The following is a 19,329-nucleotide window of genomic DNA, read 5'->3' as shown; positions in this document are numbered from 1 at the left end:
ATAAGTTAAACATAAAGATACATTGTGCACATGATTTTGGGCAGGATAAGAAGCATCAAGCCTTAGAACAATGCACTTCACTACAGCTTTTGACTTTATGCCACAGATTACCTTCAGGGCCATCGGGAGGACAAAATTTGTTTGTCAAAAATACAAATCAGATAGATACAACAGTTAGAAAAACACTCTAATATCCAAAGTCCAAAATCTTTGCATTTGGCTGATGAACTTCTGTAGCAGGTCCTTGTTTGAGTCACTTAAGTTATCAGAAACAAAAGGCCAACAAATAATGAGGAAGTGTCTGCATCAGCTTCAAATCACTTTCCAACCATAAGATCACGATAGTATAATGCATCTGATAAGTCATCATGATTAAGAATATATCCTCTGATGATCATATTATCGAAACGATCATCAAGGGGGGGGCAACCATCTTCCTCCATTTTCCTGAGTAGCTTCACTCATGAGCCCTTTCTTACAGAAGACTTTGATCAATATATTGTATGTTTTAATATAAGGTTGCAGACCCTGAAATACAAGATCAGAGAAATTTGCCGCATCTTCAACTTGTCTAACCTCACACAAGTTGTCTATTAGAATATTGTAGATGACAATATTTGGCTAATCCTCCATATTTTCAAGTAATTTCACTGCCTCATCAGGCCATGCACTTTTGCAGAGGCAGTCAAGCAAAGAGGCATAGCCGCATATGTGACAACATCTAAAGCAATCCCATTTTCTATGAGCCTGCATTTCCCCTTAAACAGCTTACATGCAAGTGGGAGTCTATTGGCTTTGCAGAGTCCATCAATAAGAGTAAAATAGGAAATAACATCAGGGGAAATCCGTTTCGGAAACATTTGATGGAATATGTTTAGGGCCTTGTCAATGTTTTCAGCCTTGCAATATCCATTAATTATAGTATTAAACTTACTAGATTAGGTTCAAAACCATTTTCGGCCATGAGATCAGCATTGCCCAACAAACATAACCATTTTCGGCCACAAGATCATGGATCTGGGGGAATGCGGTTGAATTGCAGCAACCCACACAATCCAAATAGCACCTTCTACACCTCGCTCACCTCACGCACAGAAGCAACAACACAATGCATTTCGAAGGGATGCATGAGATGGGAAGGCCTCCCTTAAAGAGCAGCAGCGAACAAAGAACAGGGGGCTTCAGTTTTTATTTTGTTATATTCTTCTTTATATTAGAATACTATTACAATGAACACTACCATCATTCCCTTTACAACTCGCTTTAATCACTTTATCTCATATCCACCACAAATTATAGAGTATACACCCCTAAATTCAACCCAATTCACTTCCCACAACTTCAAAAACACTCCACAAAAAACCAAAAAACTTCTCAGAATTCATTAGGATCTTGGGACATAATTCCTTGAACAATAAATTAAACCACCAAATTTGAACATTAAAATTGAACAAAAGCAAACAGATATACAGAATAGTATAAAAACCTTCCTTGTTTGACTGTCTAAAGTTGAAAATTAATTACTTAAGTAATTTACACAGCTTTTAATTGTTTCACTAGTCTAAAGAGAAAAAATAGTGAAACTAAATTGATTTACACAATTTTCCAATGCTTGGCTTTATTATATAATAAAGAGAAATTACTATTTATTGAAGATTTCTGCCATTCTTCTATCACATTTGTAACAAAAAATCATGCTAGACCGATAGACCCATGTTTTTTATAGGTAACTTTTTTGATATTTTGAAAGGGTTTCCATAGGTAATTAATATACATTTTCACTCAGATTTAATCAATAAAATCCAACCTTAATGTACTTCACAACATAATCCCAAACTAATTTATTTCACAAATAATCCCACAACTTGAATATGACTAATACTACATCTAAAAGCAGTCAGTATTTGTTCTTCCAAACTCCCCAACATTAATTATTTGAAGTTCAAAAAGCAATATCACAACCTTCTCAATTAAGTCTAGTTTCAATCAATATTTTTCTTAGGAATCACAGGAGCAATGTAAAACATATTTAAAAAATTAAACAGAAAAAAAAAATGTAACCAGATTAAATAAACTGGACTACACTAATAATTAAAACTATGAGCAATATCCAAAGGCAATAATTTAATTTAGAGCATGAAAAATAAAAAGAGAAATTGCCAAGAACAGACCTTTCGCCTTTTCGCCAACTCCATTGCTGATATCATCAAATTCACAGCAAACAATTCCATCAGATTATAACTCAAAACACCGCATTCATATGATTAAAAGTGCAATTACCAAATTGAAAACACACGCAACAATTGATTCAGATTCCTGCATTTGAGCATTTCACTCTTTTTTGCTGCTCAAATTTATGAACGAAAAAATGTAAGAAATTGAAGAATTGAGAGAAGAGAAACATAGATAAAGACCTTCGAAATCGGCGATGGCAATGACGGAAAGGTGAAAGCAATCCTGTAAAAGTGATTTTATCTATATCACTCTCCATTAGTAATTTCAAGTTGATAAACTGGAAAATGATTTTGGCACATCTCTACGTGAGATCACAGTGTTCTATGTTTTTTGCACATAGGAGTGTGCCAAAATCAGTTATAGGTGTGCCAAAATCAATTTCTAATAATATAAATGGCCATCAAACCGCCATTTTTTCAAGCAAAAAGACATCCTTGCCCTTACAAAACTATCTAACTACTAAACTACCCAGAAACCCAACCCCGAGTCCCGACCCAGAAAACCTACCCCACTTCTGTGAATTTTTTATTAATTTTTTTTTAAAAAAAGAATCTTACAGGGTACCTTGATTGTAATTTTTAACTCTATAATAACATGTAAAATTAATTGTTACAGAGTACTCCACTATACTACACGTTTGACGTTTGTACTTATCTTTTATGAGTGATGTGATGCACAACAAGACCACAAAAACTTATCATTATTAGATTTTCTCCCATCAATATATATAACACCTGCATCAACTTAATCAGTTCCATAGCTATGCCTCAGAGTTCCAACCCCAAAATCTCAAGCAAAAATGGAGCACCAATCTTCTCATACACCTCATGTGCTCATCTTTCCATTACCATTACAAGGCCATGTAACCCCTATGCTACAATTAGCTGAACTTCTTTGTCTTGCTGATCTTCAAGTGACTTTCCTGAATACAAACCACAATCACCAACTTCTCACCCAAAACAACAACATTGAAGCTCGTTTTTCCCGCTACTGGGGTTTCACGTTCAAGACTATATCAGGTTGGCCGCCCCAAAACCAATCTTGGCCACAGGCTGGTAACACTAATGTTATGGACCTCTTGAATGCTGTGAATGAGGGGGTGGCACCAACTGCTAAACCCCTTTTGAGAGAGCTTCTGTTTGGATCAACAGAAACAACTAAGGTTACATGTTTCATCATAGATGGATGGTTGAGCTTTGCTCATGATCTAGCAAATGAAGCTGAGGTACCAGTTATTGCATTCAGGTGTTCCAGTGCATGTTGTAATTGGACTTATTTCTGTATTCCACAGCTCGTTGAAGCAGGAGAAGTACCTTTCAGAGGTAAGCATATCTATATTCTCGACTTTTAAGAGCTTTCAGTGTTACTAATATATGATCTTATTATTCATACCAACTAAGGTGTTAAAAATGACACAGTCAATAGGATACCCAAGCTTAAGCATTTTACCAAGGAGAGAAAACCCAATATCAACTCTACCCAAATGACAGTAGCAATTAGCAAGAATACCAATTGAATGCTTATCGGGTTTAATATCATACAATTCAAGCTGCTTGAAGAGAGAGATAATGGTGGAATGAGGTTGAAGTCGTTTCAATTTGACAATAGCAGTAAATAATTGATTGAAATACATAACAGAAGGAAGAGGGCGCAAATTAATCATTTGATTAAATAGAGAAAGGGGGGATTTAAGATCGGAAAACCCTAGTTTGGATTGTTCAGTAACTGAAGTTAGAAACAATTGACGATCTTGGAATGAAGAGAAAAGTCGAAAATGGGAAAGAAAAGAAGGGGAAAAAGACATACCGCCATTAAAGAAGAAAGCAGAAGCTTTAGAAGGAATCATCATCTTTGAGCTTCACGCAACCTTCGATCTCCTTCTCCCCTTTTGTTGCTTAGAGCCTTTGCCCCTTTTGATAGCGTTTGGTGAAAATAGGAATGTATCAGCCCCTCTGATTTTGTTATACACTGGATTCTATCCGTGCTAATGCACCGGACCGGATATACGTATATATGTAGTATGTATATTTAAAAGAAAAAAATTAAGTAGAAGTTGTAGTTTTTTCTTTACAATAAAAAGACAAAATGGATAATTGAAAGTTATTGCAATAAAAAGAAAATAATTTAATGGAAGTTAGAGAGTAAGTTATTAAAAAAAAAATAAAAAATGCATAGAATTACTTCATTTAAGGATGTATTTTTTTTATTGGTTAGGTCAAATTAAACCAACTATTCAATTAATTAACTAGTTATTAGCCCGGGCGATGCCCCGGGTCATTATAAATTTATTATTTCCTCCGTTAATAGTTATTTGCAATAAAGGAATATTTTATATCTCACAAATAATACCCCTTTGTTGCAAATAACCATTAACGGAGGAAGTACTTTAATCAAATATATATATATTTTGGCTTGTTTGTCATTGAGAGCTTAAGTGGTGATTTTTATTTATTTATTTATTTATTTAATATAATAGCTTAGGTAGCTTGTTGCTTGTATGAGTTGGTTTGATTATAAGAATAATTTTTTTACATTAAAATCATAAAAATATGATAAATCAAATCTTTATAAATTTGATGTCAAAATATATACTACTCCATAATGCACAAAAATCTTTTACTCTATGATTACAATTTTATGAGTTAATGCACAAAATAAAAATGGAGTAATGTTTAATTTCTTACTAACTTTATTAAATGTAATTATTAAGGAGTTACAGTCCAAGGGAAATTGTCATGCATATGAAGAGTTTATCAATTAAACTTAACATTAATACATGAAAGTTAATGCATAGAGTTTTTCAATAATTAATGCTATGGTATGATTTGGCGACGACACATCATATGCCAAATGGCAAAATTGTTGACACATGGCAAAACATCATGTCTTGCCATAAGTTTTAATATATATATTGATATTGATATTGATTGATTTTTTTTTGGTGTTTAGAGAGCCACAAGGGCGGGGGTGAGAATCGATCCCAGGATTCCCTGGAATCGGGAGAAAAGCTCTAACCACTTGAGCTATATATATATCAATTAACTTCATAAGTCAACTTTTATTATACAGAGTATATCTTTTCAAAATGAGCCAAAACATGTTAGTTCAAAAGTTAACTAGGACACATATCATGGTTGGTTTTTTAAAAAAAAAAATAATGAAGATTTATTTTTTGGTTGATTATTTTAAAAAAAAAAATCAATTTACAAACAATTTAATAATTATATCAAATTGTTTGCCGACCATCTCCCTCCTTCGTCGCCGGCTACTCCATCCCGTCCTTAAACCCAACCCCAGAAATCATCCTAAACGTGTTTCTGGGGTGACGTTTAGCTAGGCTGATTTCGAGGGTTTTGGACTTTTGGCAGTGGCGATTCTAGTATGGGTTCAGTGGGTTCAGCTGAACCCATACTAGATCTGGAAAAAAACGAATAGGTTTCCTGTAAAAAAAAAATAATAATAATTTATAAAGAGTTAAATATTAAATTATGCGTACAAATACAATACACAACATGTGGACTGCTGGTCAGAGCATTACTTTTTAAGGAGAAAAGTCAAGGGTTTGAAACCCACCAAACCCAGATCTCGTTTTTTTTTTCTTTTTGTTTTTTTTTTTTTGTTTTTTTTTTTTGTTTTACAAAGAAAACTTATCTCCAATTCCCCCCAAATCCCAATTATACGAAGCATCACCCTCACAGTCTAACACCCTTCAATTCGTGAACTTCTTTTCATATCTTGAAAGTTTGTATCTGTTCTTCAATTTAAGTTTAGCTTTTAATTTTTAATTTTATTTTTAAGTTTTAAATTGTTATTGAATTCAAAATTTGTTATATAATTATATTTTTAGTTATACTGTTAATTGAAGATTTGAAGTTGTGTTGATTGGAATTGTAAAGTTGTTAATTAATAAATGGGTATTTGGGTAAATGATGTGAATTGTGAAAATGTGAAATCAGAATTCGTGAAGTAGAAAGTAGAATGTTAATGTGTATATATTTTGGAATTGTGTTTTATAGTTTGGAGATGAAAGGATTAGAGTATTTTTGGAAAGAACGTGAGTCAAAATCGTAGAAAGTCGAGTTTAATTGTAATTTTATTAAACTTTTTATTGTGTTTTTTTTTATTGTTGTTGTACATGACATATATTGTGCACACCCGAATTAGCAAATGCAAATTTTATTTTGAATTATATGATACTATTTGATATTCGGTATTTGCTTGGAGAGTCCGAACCCATAACAAGCAATTCCTGGAATCGCCACTGACTTTTGGGGTGATGTTTCTGGCTGATGAAGGGGAGGAGGTCGATCCAGGTGGGGGATAGGGGATGAATATTCACCAAGAAAAAGGAATTAACCTCTTCTAAGGAATTCAGTGAGAAAAGGGTAGAAGAACTCAGCAGAAGAAGGGGGGAGCCCGGGAGGGGAAAGTAGAGGTAATAAGGGGGGTGAGAGAGAAAGTGGATGAAACAGAGATTCGACAAAAACCCAGCTCGTGAAGCGCAACGTGGATGTTGGGAATGGCCGCAGGAGAAGAGCGTCGGTGAGGTAGAAGGAGGAAGAATAGATGTCGGAGGCTCGGAGCTAATGAGTGAAAGAAGTGATGGTGGTTGGGAGTAAAAAGAGGAGAGAGAATTCATGGGTTGGGGGAAAGGGAAGGAAATGGGTCGTCGGCGCCGGCGCCTGACAGTGGATGGGGGAAGGGATGGCTGGTTTTTTTTTAGTTTTTACAATTAATTGTAGTTACTTAGTTAATTTAATACATTATTTAAAAAATTAAATTTAATAAATAATTGTTAATTAAAAAAATACTTGTTTGGTAGGTTGTAGGTCATTTGATCTATTTAAAGAAAATGCTCTTAAAAGTCGACTTATTTTGTAGTTAATAGAAAGATTGACTTAATTTGAGATGACTATACAAAGGTTGGTTAATTTTTGACAAATTATCCTTTTTTATACATAGGAAATACAAGTTATCTCAGAAATGAACAAAATTAAGATTTGTTAATAAAATATATTAAATTATTTTCAAAAAAATAAAAAAATAAAAAAAATAAAATAAACTTTTTTTGAATGAGTTCTAAAAGAAATTTAAAAACAACATATTTATTTTTGCTACTCGTACATGTTATTGAGAACGTAACCTTTGAAATGAAAATCTTTATAAAAAAAATAGCAAGGGTGACATGAATTAAATGATTATTGATTAGGAAGGTTAAGATCGATGGCTTGTGCTGTTTTGCACGATAGCTTACATATTGAAATCTCCTATCTTCATTTGCAATTTGTATTCGTCATTGAAACAGTATGCTTTTAGTCTTTCACAATTAGTTCTACTCTATCTAGTTTAAACTTGCATAAGGCTTCATTCGAAAAGAATATATGTAAAAGCTACTACCTAAAAAGTTAGGAGTGTGAGTGGCGGATCTTGAAAAAATTTCTTTAGGGGGCCGATCAAAATTTAGTGTGTTACGTATAAATACAATTATACAACTAAAGTAATAATAACAAATTAGATCAATATCACCAAATCTATACTTTACTAGTACACCTTAAAGTTTAGAATAATTTAGAGAAATACTTCCTTCGTTTCTTTTTAGTTGACACGTTTCTTTAATACGTTTATCAATGCACAACTTTAATCATTTATATCTTTAATTACCAAAAAGAAAAAATTATAAAAAGTTGATATTTTGAAAATATAAATTGTGACGAATCAAACAAGATTTCACACCACTATATTTTTCATTACATATAAAACACAAAATACGACCAAAGGGCAGCGTGTGAATAGTGTTAAAGTCAAAACGTATCAACTAAAAAAAAGGAGGTAGTAAGTAATAACATAATAAACGGAGGATCTAAATGCTAGGAGATAAATTAGGTAGAAAGGTCAAAATACTCCATGTGATTTAGGCTTTAGCTTTGCAATGGTAGGATATATTAGAAACCAAATACGTAGGAGTGCATAAAGTTGAGCCTACTGTAGTATTTCTTTTTACTAGCTATGTCAGTAAATTACAATAATCATAATAAAAGATTTTGGGCTTTGGACCAGGGGCCAGGCCCCTAATGGCCCCCCTGGATAATCCGCCATTGAGTGTCGATCAACGTCATGATTAATTTATTAGGGTAAACAAATAAAGAGGGATTTGTTTAAGAGATAGTAGTATCATAGTACATGTTACTCCGTAATATTTAGGGTCTTAACTGATTTACTGAACTAAGCTAAACTGATTGAAACTGAACTAAATTGAATAGAGCTTTAATGAATTGTTTATAACCGAAGAAAATTAGGAACTGAACTGTAATTAAGTTAAAGATAATAGGTCCTTAATACTTATTAATGAAAAACAAGATAGTAGAAGGACAAGATTTCAGGTCGGACCAATTTTTTGATAGGTTTATTCCCAAATGAATGGTAAATTGGTGATGGTTTACATTACATTTGTATCCAATCATTTTTTTTTATTAAGTTGTACCTTTTTTTTTTTTTGTAATTTATGAAGTGGACAAATTCCATAGATAATGTATTGGGTAAGTGGTTAAAAGAGTTTTTCTAAAACACTATCCCTGTCCCCGCCAAACACTCAAACAGAGCAAATGAAGTAACATGTTGCTGCAAACTCTTAGTATTACTACCAAGGATTGAAGAGCCCTGATGACGGTTGTCGGACACCCGATCACCACCGCTCTCACTCGTGGCTCATTGCCGGAGCTAACTTCTACCCAAGGTACAAGATGGAAATTCCTGGCTGCCAATTACTATATCATGAGGTGAGTTTTTAGTTGTCAACTTGTCACCTTACGAGTTCAAATTATACTATCAACGTGACAATCAAACAATATGTGGTACTATTTGGAGGTTAATGTAGACTAGATAATGTATTATAGTACCTGAAAAAATCATTAGAATGCAAATAAATTATATAATTTGGTTAGTATTTGCACTATATATATACATATTATACTCCATATGAATTTAACTAGATAAGAATAGTGTGGACAAATTTGATCATATCCTTAATTACCATTCAAGCTGGCCTAGTCTTTTGTACAGTCCAGTGATATTTGATGTATGTTAGTGTGAAATAGTATAGAATCATTAACATGTAATTAATTTAATGTCCATTGTGCAGTATATATTTGGATCTAAGAAGGTATAACAACCGTAGTGCTTGGAAAGTAAAGAGCTCGGATGTTGAGGTTCCTGATAGGTTGAAGCACGATGACACATATGTTGACAGACGAGGCAGGTTCAGAAGGTTCAATCGAAAAAAGTTGTCTAGGAAACGATGTATGTACAAGTATATCATACCGGTGATTTAAGTACTAACACCATTTTTTTTTAACTATATGTGCTGAACTCTATCTTAAGTTTTGTAATCTGTTTTTCAAAATCAGGTGGAGGTTTAAGAGGACGCGGATGGAAATTTGGTTCTGGATTTATTGATGGTGTTTTTCCAGTGCTTAGCCCAATTGCTCTGAAAATTCTGGAACTTGTAGAGCAGAATGAAGATATTGATAGAATTTGGACCGTTCTTGACACCCTTCCTCGAACACATACCACTTGGGATGATATCATCAATGTAGTTGTCCAACTACGCTTGAACAAAAAATGGGATGAAATTGTGGTGGTGAGTAAACTTGTAAAATCCATCAGTCTTTTTGTGTAGTGTCCTGTTACAAATAGCATGTAAAATAAGAGTAAAGAGTTGTTCTTTGACACGGTATCAAAGCTAAGAAGATCCTTCTTTAGCCCTTGAATAGCTATATCTTTTCCATGTTAATTTTTTTATGATTAGTTTGACACTTTGGCAATTTTGCAGCTGTGTCAATGGATATTGCATCGGAGCTCCTTCAAACCAGACATTCTGTGCTACAATTTGATGATTGATGCTTTTGGACAGAAATCACAACATAAGAAGGCAGAAGCTATATATTTAGAACTTCTAGAGGCTCGATGCATTCCTACTGAAGATACTTATGCACTTATGCTAAGGACTTACTGTGCTTCTAGGTTGTTTGCTAAAGCTGAAGCTATCTTCTCTGAGATGCGAAAATATGGCCTTTCCTCGAGTATGTATTCTTCCTCCATCTATATACTGCCTGTTTTTTTAACTGTATGCTGATTGCTGACAGAGCATGTAATGGATGATTGATAAAATTTGCCAAAAACCTCATGGTTTACGCTATATAGCATAGAAGAAAATAACCTCTTACTGTCTTGATCCGTCCTTAAAGAACAATGCACAGTTTACACCAGAGGTTTCTAAGTAAAACTTGGGACAACATGCTTACACAAAATTTGTACTTTTTTCCGAAAAAAAAAAAGAAAAAATGTACTTTTTTCTTTCTTGCTATAATGAAGTTCTTGATTGGATTTCTTAGGTGCTGTTGTGTACAATGCTTATATTGAAGGATTGATAAAAGGAGGAAACAACACAAAAGCAATTGAGATATATGAGAGGATGAAGCAGGAACGATGTGAGCCAACTACTGAAACTTACACAATGCTAATCAATTTATATGGAAAGGTTAGTCAGTACTCGTAGTAACTGTCTTTTATACTAGCCATCAGCTTGCAGCCGCGCATTGTCACCTAGATTGTTTTGTCATCATTGCATCTATAATCGAATTCTCTGCTTTGCTTGGACCTTGATCAATATCATTAATTCATACTGTAAGCCAAATTTGTGCAGTGTTTCTGCAATCAGTTACAGCAAGTCTGAAACACCCATTCTGTTTCTTGGCATTGTTATTCGATCAAATGTATAGGTCGGACATAATCTGATCAGATCGAATTACAAATAAATGGCCATTATGTATGCAGGCAAATAAATCTTATATGTCCCTCAAGGTGTTCAATGAGATGACAACTCGTAAAGGCAAGCCAAATATCTGTACTTACACTGCACTAATCAATGCATTTGCAAGGGATGGACAATGTGAGAAGGCGGAAGAAATATTTGAGCTGCTACAAGAGGCTGGCCTTGAGCCTGATGTTTATGCTTACAATGCACTGATGGAAGCTTACAAGTTAGTATCTTATTATATGCTTTCATGATTCCTGATAAACTTTTTGGATTGTTTGTTACATTGTGTATGGTGGCCTTTTGTTATGTTTTTAATTTGATGATACTAATAGAGTTTAACTAATTTAGCTCCTTTGTTTTCGATTTCTCATAGTCGTGCAGGGTATCCTTATGGCGCTGCAGAGATATTTTCATTGATGCAACACATGGGATGTGAACCAGATAGAGCCTCATATAACATCATGGTAGATGCCTATGGTAGAGCTGGTCTAGTTGAAGGTAACATAATTTGCCATCATACTACTTCTAAGAGCTCGAGTCAGACATGGTTGCATACATATAAACAATAGCTCTAACAAATTGCGAAGTGTTTGTATATGCTTGAGGGGTAATATCTAAAATTTCGATTTTTTTAACATACTAAATTTAGAGAGTGGCCTATTATTTGAGACAAAATTACCTGAATTAGAATTTTGGCCAATTATTAGGAACAAAGGGAGTCTATTTTGGTGTTAAATTTCTACTGGGATAAAAATATCCTCTCATACTATGCTTTCAGATGCGGAAGGTGTGTTTGTGCAGCTACAACAGCTCGGCATGACTCCGACCATGAAATCCTACATGTTGTTACTATGTGCCTACGCTAAAGCAGGGGACATTGCCAAGAGTGAAGAATTTGTAAATGAGATGATGAAGTCAGGTATCAAACCAGACACTTATGTCATGAATAGCATGATGAATTTGTATGGTAGGTTCGGCCAATTTGAAAAGATGGAACAAGTTTTGAGTGCAATGGAGGACGAACCCAATGTAGCTGCTGATATAAGTACTTACAACATACTAATAAACTTATATGGTAGAGCTGGATACTTTGAGAAAATGGAGCAGCTGTTCCATTCACTCGGCGATAAAAACTTGAAACCAGATGTTGTGACATGGACATCGCGCCTAGGAGCTTACTCGAGGAAGAAGCAGTACAAGATGTGCTTAGAGATATTTGAGCAAATGATAGATGCTGGGTGTTTTCCTGATGGAGGTACTGCAAAAGTTCTTCTTTCATCTTGTTCAAGTGAAGAACAGGTAGAGCAAGTTACTACAATTCTTAGAACAATGCATAAGGATGTCAAGCCTATACTCAATATTGAGAACAAATGAGTACTAGCTGAACTTAACTTTACACATGTATATATTTATAGTGCTTTGTTAAGAAAATAAAATAATATTGAGTTAGAATTTGAGTCTAATTCAGGAAATCTAGATCAGAGTTGGATTAAAAGTCTAGTTATACTGGTAAATTACATACAAGACAAGTTTTGCAGCATCTCCTTTCCATCAAAATAAACCAACAAACTATTTCATTCTATCATTAGCGCAAGGCTCACAAATATGGAAACAAGCAGTTCAAATCAATTCTACTTTCTAAACAACAAACCATAGCTAAAGATGCTGATCTCAGTTTTAAACGTTTCAATTTTAGACAGGATAAGAAGCATCAAACCTTAGGACAATGCACAGCACAACAGCTTTGACTTTATTCCACAGAGTACCTTCAAGGCCTTACGGAGGACATAGCAACATAGATGACTTTGTTTGTCAAATATACAAATCAGATATATTCAGCTGATAAACTTCTGTAGCAGAACCTTGTTTGAGTCACTTAAGTTATCAGAAGACAAGAGACCAACAAACAATGACAAAGTGCCTGCATCAGCTTTGAATCCTTTTCCAACCATAAGATCACAATAATACAATGCTTTTGATAAGTCATGATTGAGTATATAGCCTCTGATTATCATATTATAGGTAGCATCATCAGGGGGGCAACAATCTTCCTCCATTATCCTCAACACTCGAGCAGCTTCACTCATAAGCCCTTTCTTGCAGAAACCTTTAACCAGTATACTGTATGTTTTAACACTAGGTTGCAGACCTTTTGTTACAAGATCTGAAAAGAACTTTGCTGCATCTTCAAGTTGTCCAGCCTCACACAAGTTGTCTATCAGGATATTGTAGATGACAATATTTGGTTTAACACCATTACCCTCCATATCTTCGAGTAGTTTCACTGCCTCGTCAAGCCGTGCAGTTTTGCAAAGACAGTCAAGCAAAGATGAATAGGTGACAACATTTGGAGCAATTCCAAGAGCCTGCATTTCTTTAAACAGCTGACGCGAAGATGGGAGTCTATTGGCTTTGCACAGCCCATCGATAAGAGTGCTATAGGAAACAACATCAGGGGTTATCCCTTTCTGACTCATATCATGGAATATGTTTAGGGCCTTGTCAATGTTTTTAGCCTCGCAATATCCATTCATCATAATATTAAAACTAAAAAGATTAGGCTCATAACCATTTTCGGCCATGAGATGAAGTAGGTTCTCTGCATCTTCCATCTGACCACGTAAACAATAACCATCAAGTAATGCACCATAAGTAATAATGTCAGGAGCCACACCTTTCTCAACCATGTGCTTTAGAATGGATTGAGCTTGATCAACACACCCATCTTTACAAAACATGTCAACCAGCATGTTGTAAGTCGCAACAGTAGGTGCAATGTTGCTCTCTAACATCTCAGTCAACACACGCTGAGCCTCATCCTCACAGCCGGAATTGTAGAGGCCTCGAATCAAAGAGGTATAAGTGACAACATCGGGTTTAATGCCCTCAATTTTCATAGATGAGAATAAGTCTAGGGCCTTTTCTAATAACCTATCCTTACAAAGACTATCGATAATAGTGCTGTATAAAACAATGTTAGGCTTAAAATGACATCCAGACTGCATTTTCTTAAGAAAAGCGAGGGCAGACGCATTGTCGCCAATCCTACAAAGGCCTTTGACAATAGTACTACACATAATTAAGTCGGGTTGGAAACCAAGCTTTACAATTTTATCCAACAAATGAGCAGCTTGGGGGAGCTTATCACAGTGAATATAGCCGTTAATTAAGGTGTTAAAAATGACAGAATCAAGGGGATAACCAAGCTTAAGTCTTTTAGCAAGGAGAGAAAACCCGAAATCAAGTCTGCCCAAATGACAGAAACAATTGGCAAGAATACCAATGGAATGCATATTGGGTTTAATACCATACAATTCAAGCTGGCGGAAGAGAGAGATAATGGTGGAATGAGGTTGAAGTCGTTTCAATTTGACAATAGCAGTAAATAATTGATTGAAATAGATAACAGAAGGAAGAGGGCGCAAATTAATCATTTGATTAAATAGAAAAAGGGGGGATTTAAGATCGGAAAACCCTAATTTGGACTGTTCAGTAATTGAAGTTAGAAACAGTTGACGATCATGGGAAGAAGAAAACAGTCGAAAATGGGAAAGAAAAGAAGGGGAAAGAGACATACCGCCATTAAAGAAGAAAGCAGAAGCTTTAGAAGGAATCATCATCCCTGAGTTTCTCGCAATCTTCGGTGTAGTACTGTACGAGTAGGATTTAGGAAATGCGCTTTCAGCCCCTCTCACAGCTCTTTGTTCTGTTATACGGCTTATACTTTATACGTGTACAAGTGGCTAAGTGCATTCTTATTATCAACTGAAAGAAAATAAGTTCATCTCTCAAATGGACAATAATTTGTTTATCGCATGTCATTTTTTTCGTATAATCTGTAATAATAAATTAGTTAATTTATCAAAATAAAATCCATTAAATGTGCAAAAAAAATGATTTTATGTGCATCCTAAGCCAAAGACGAGTCATCACATCGATCAAACGATCACCCCTCCACAGCCCCCATCTCCAATCTAGACCAAGCTAGTCCACTCAAGTCCTCCAATAAAACAGCATAAAGATCCTTTAGGACCGCATCAAAGAGAACTAAAAAATGATCCGTTGTCATGTCAAAGTTAGCTAACCTATAATTAGGTCTACTTACTAAAAAAAAGAAATCGGGAACCACTTTGTTCACCTCCCTATAGCAATGAGTAACAACAACTTCTCAAGTCCCTACATAAGATGGGAGCTTTGCATTTGTGGAGAATATGAATAAGTGAAAAATTGGTATTATACTTTTTCTGTTTCTTTTTAGTTACTACACTTTCCTATTTTAAAAATTTTAAATTAGTTGCAACACTTTCCATTTTTTAACATTCAATTCTTTTCTCTCTATCTCTCTCCTACCTACATGAGTCTATCTAATCTTCCTCTCTATCTCTCTCCTATTAAAAAACTGTTTAGGAGACAGTGAAAATAAAAGTGTAGCAACTGAAAAAAAAAAAACGTAGAAAGTATAAGTATACAATATAACGAATTCAACAATGTATTATATTATAACATTTATTTTATCTAATATGATTAGAGTCGGATTAAAAGTCTAATTATAAATTTCGTACGAGACAAGTTTTACAGCATCCAATTCTAATCCCACCCGTTCCTTCACTCACCAAGTCACCTCCTTTTCATCAAAGTGAACCAACTAACAATTGTATTCTATCATTAACGCAAGGCTCACAAATATAGAAACAAGTAGTTCAAATGTATAAATTCTACCTTCAAAAAAACAAACCAATTAAAGAGGTAGCAAATTGACAATAATACCATTTAATAAAAAAGGGATTATACAACTAACAAGCTGCAAGTCAAAAAAATTCAATTTAAACTATGAGAAGAACAAAACGCCAACAAGACTCATCATCACTCACCTCCCTACAAATTAAAGCTAATACGTCTCCACTTCCCATCCTTACATTTTTTATCTACATAATTTTAAAATATTTCATGCCAAAATTCATCCTTATTAAAAATAAAAAAATAAATAAAATCCATATTTTCATGTGATACTTTTTTTTTTGTCACCGAGTACTCTTGTCACCAGTTCACCACCATGATAAATAATGGTGTGCCAATTTCAAAATAAATAATTTCACTTTAATATTTAAACATTCAACATTTTAACCTAGGATTTGTTTTATTATATCTTTGTATGTCAATGAGTTAACTTGAAAAATTAACGGTTACTAAGCTTGTTAGTATAAGTAATATGTCACAAATGACAACGATTTCGATCAAGCATCAGAATCTAATATATATAATTAATTAATAAATAATAATTATGACAACTAACATCCACCACAAGCTTGTCTATCTTTAGGCAATTAGGCGGACCAACCACCAAGCTAGACTAGGCCCCGACCGACCCCAAGTGAGCCCCAAGTAAATTTTTCTTTACCCCATAATATCAAACTTAACACGATGGTTGATTTGATGAGGTTAGAGGCTTAGAGATGGTGCTCAACATGCCTACATTGCATGGATGGATTTTAAAGTTTTACTACTACTACAAAGTCTTCTTTAACATGGAAAAGTAAGGGTTAAAAGTTAGGTATTTATTTTCTTTTTTGGGAAGATTTTTTGAGACTAAAGACTTGAAGTTGGTTGGCATCGAAAAGAAATGTGCACCAACATAATACATGACATGTAGGACTCCATTAAAATAAATTCGAATACAATTGCATGAAATCACAACCAACAATTTCCAACTCCCATTACTTTTTCTTTTTTCATTTATTTTCTCATCTTTCAAACCAACTCCCAATAATCATACTACAACCATTATCATTAACTTATTATATTTACAATTAATGCTCCGGATTAGGGTTCATCATATATACAAGCAACGTAGACCCCTCACTCCCCTTAACCTTTGAAGGCTGCAAATTAGCATTATTTAAGGAGTATATTTTTTGAATTGGTATGACAAAATTACAAGTTAATTAAGTGTTGTAATTAATGTTTAAATTGACTAATATACAGTAATTAGTTTTACTAGATTTTGTCTTCTAAAATATGTACCTTTTGTAGTTCCTAAGGCTTTTTATATCGTTTTCCTCATTATTATTACCTCGCAAAATTCTTAATCATTTAATTAGATAAATGATCAATAATGTATGCACAGTAACAAGTGGAAAATGTTACGAGTAGATTGGTTGAATGAAACAGTAATTATACCAATTAACGTGTGAATTTGTACACATTTTGTATTAATGTTCCATGCCAATTTATTAATCAATAAAGGTTTTTATATGCAACTTTTAGAATAAGGAATAGGAATATTAGATCTCAATAGTATAATATATCAATATATATGTATAATAAGTGTTTTCTCATGATTGATATATATATATATGTATTACTCTATATAATTAGAGTCGAATTAGGAGCAAAATTACCGCTACTTACTTTTTAACTATATCATCCTACTCATTTACGATTAATTTGTTTTTATAAGACTCATCATATCTATTCATACCTAGTCACTCAATCCTTATATAGAAATAAAGGAGTGATCTATCTCTAATCCCCATCACCCTATACAAATCACAAATATTATTAACAAAACACTTATATATAACAACAGTTAAATTCGAACAAAAAAAAATATTCGCACAAATATTGTGTATTGTACAACCGAGTGCACCACTCAACTTGCATAAACCAACACTAGAAAGCCTAGAATCATGGCTAAATCTATCACCCAATATTTTATCCATATAAATCCAACAATCCAATCTACCACATTTCATATTCATATTCATATTCTTATTCATATTCATCATAATTCATAATCTCATACATATAAAATCTCCCTCCCTTCCTTCTTCTCTCCCACCAGGCCACCACACACTCCCTCTTTCTCTCTCTTCAACCACTACCACTTTCTCTCTCCTCAAATGGCAACCACAACCAACAACAACACCACACCCTCACCCACTAAACCCCTCTCATTACCCTTCAAAACACGTGTCCAAATCACAGCCCTCAACTTCGTCACCGACTTCGTCCGCCGTACAGATGGCACAATCAACCGCACCCTCATGAACCTTCTAGACCGCCGCGTCGCACCCAATCCCATCCCGTACAACTCCGTCTCAACCCACGACGTCGTTTTCGACCCTTCCAACAATCTCTGGTTTCGCCTCTTCGTCCCTCACAAATCCGACGTCGTTTCACTCCCCATCATCGTCTTCTTCCACGGCGGCGGTTTCGCCTTCCTCAGCGCCGCCTCCCACGTATACGACGCCGTTTGCCGTCGTTTTTCCCGGAAACTAAACGCCGTCGTTTGCTCCGTCGAATACCGCCTCTCACCGGAACACAAATTCCCGTCCCAATACGACGACACCTTCGCCGTCCTTAAATTCCTCGACAACCCCGAAAACCGGAAAAACCTCCCCTTCTTCCCGGAAAACGCTGACGTGTCAACCGTATTCATCGCCGGAGATTCCGCCGGCGGGAACCTCGCGCACCACCTCGCCGTCAACTACGCGAAATCATCCTCCACTTTCTCTCTCCTCAAAGTGATCGGACTCGTCAACATCCAACCCTTTTTCGGCGGGAAAGAGCGAGTCGACTCGGAAATCGAGCTCGAGGGTGCGCCAGTTGTGTCGATGGATCGAACCCAGTGGTTGTGGAAGGCGTTCTTGCCGGATGGGCTGGACTGTGATCATTGGGCCGTGAATGTAAGTGGGCCGAATGCGATGGATATAAGTCGGGTCGAATACCCGCCCACATTGTTGTTTGTGGGCGGGTTTGACCCTTTAAAGGATTGGCAAAAGAGGTATTACGAGTGGTTGAGAAGAAATGGGAAAGATGTGAAGTTGGTTGAGTATTCTAGTGCTATCCATGCTTTTTACGTTTTTCCTGAATTGCCTGAAGCTGAGTTGTTGTTTGCTGAGGTTAAGGAGTTTTTCAACAACCAGATTTCTAAAGTTCGGCGAACTAAAATTTGAGCTTCTTTCATTAATGATTATTACCTCCGACTTTTTTTAGTTACAACTTTAGGGTGTGATTTGTACCTTTTATTTTGTTTAGTTTTTTACTTATTATATGTTCATTTATTTAAGAATTTGAAACAAAAAAAAAAATAGTTGGTATAAACTGATTATGTATAGGGTTTATATGTAATGCTTCGTAATTATTAATGGCACGTCTAGTTGTTTAGGTTTATATGGACATGGGGATGCTTTCTAGTTTGGTAATTTATTATGAACTTGTTGATTAAATTTTGTTTGGTTTTACATATAATCTAACAGTTATAATGTTACATTAAGTTT

The 19,329-nt window shown here is 34.8% G+C and overlaps 3 protein-coding genes and 1 pseudogene across 3 annotated transcripts; 3 read left to right on the top strand and 1 right to left on the bottom strand.

The window, feature by feature from the left end:
• The first annotated feature begins 3,034 nt into the window (after window positions 1-3,034).
• Window positions 3,035-3,586, top strand: LOC145606287 (7-deoxyloganetic acid glucosyltransferase pseudogene; annotated as a pseudogene).
• A 5,209-nt stretch (window positions 3,587-8,795) lies between these two features.
• LOC145604713 (uncharacterized) lies at window positions 8,796-12,545 on the top strand. Its single transcript, XM_081660635.1, has 8 exons — window positions 8,796-9,011; window positions 9,374-9,531; window positions 9,639-9,871; window positions 10,064-10,313; window positions 10,626-10,771; window positions 11,068-11,273; window positions 11,424-11,548; window positions 11,829-12,545. Exons 1-8 carry the CDS (start codon window positions 8,896-8,898, stop codon window positions 12,422-12,424), a joined length of 1,830 nt encoding a protein of 609 aa, XP_081516761.1. The 5' UTR covers window positions 8,796-8,895; the 3' UTR covers window positions 12,425-12,545.
• Window positions 12,546-12,607: 62 nt separating this feature from the next.
• LOC145604714 (uncharacterized) lies at window positions 12,608-14,778 on the bottom strand. The gene has a single exon (XM_081660636.1). It carries the CDS (start codon window positions 14,668-14,670, stop codon window positions 12,886-12,888), a length of 1,785 nt encoding a protein of 594 aa, XP_081516762.1. The 5' UTR covers window positions 14,671-14,778; the 3' UTR covers window positions 12,608-12,885.
• A 3,007-nt stretch (window positions 14,779-17,785) lies between these two features.
• On the top strand, window positions 17,786-19,268 carry LOC145605386 (putative carboxylesterase 18). The gene has a single exon (XM_081661428.1). It carries the CDS (start codon window positions 17,950-17,952, stop codon window positions 19,003-19,005), a length of 1,056 nt encoding a protein of 351 aa, XP_081517554.1. The 5' UTR covers window positions 17,786-17,949; the 3' UTR covers window positions 19,006-19,268.
• The last annotated feature ends 61 nt before the right edge of the window (window positions 19,269-19,329 follow it).

This window comes from Chenopodium album, chromosome 22 (genome assembly GCF_948465745.1).
Source record: "Chenopodium album chromosome 22, dcCheAlbu1.1, whole genome shotgun sequence".
In the NCBI taxonomy this organism is placed as follows: domain Eukaryota; kingdom Viridiplantae; phylum Streptophyta; class Magnoliopsida; order Caryophyllales; family Amaranthaceae; genus Chenopodium; species Chenopodium album.
This window is presented reverse-complemented; position numbering and strand designations above follow the sequence as displayed.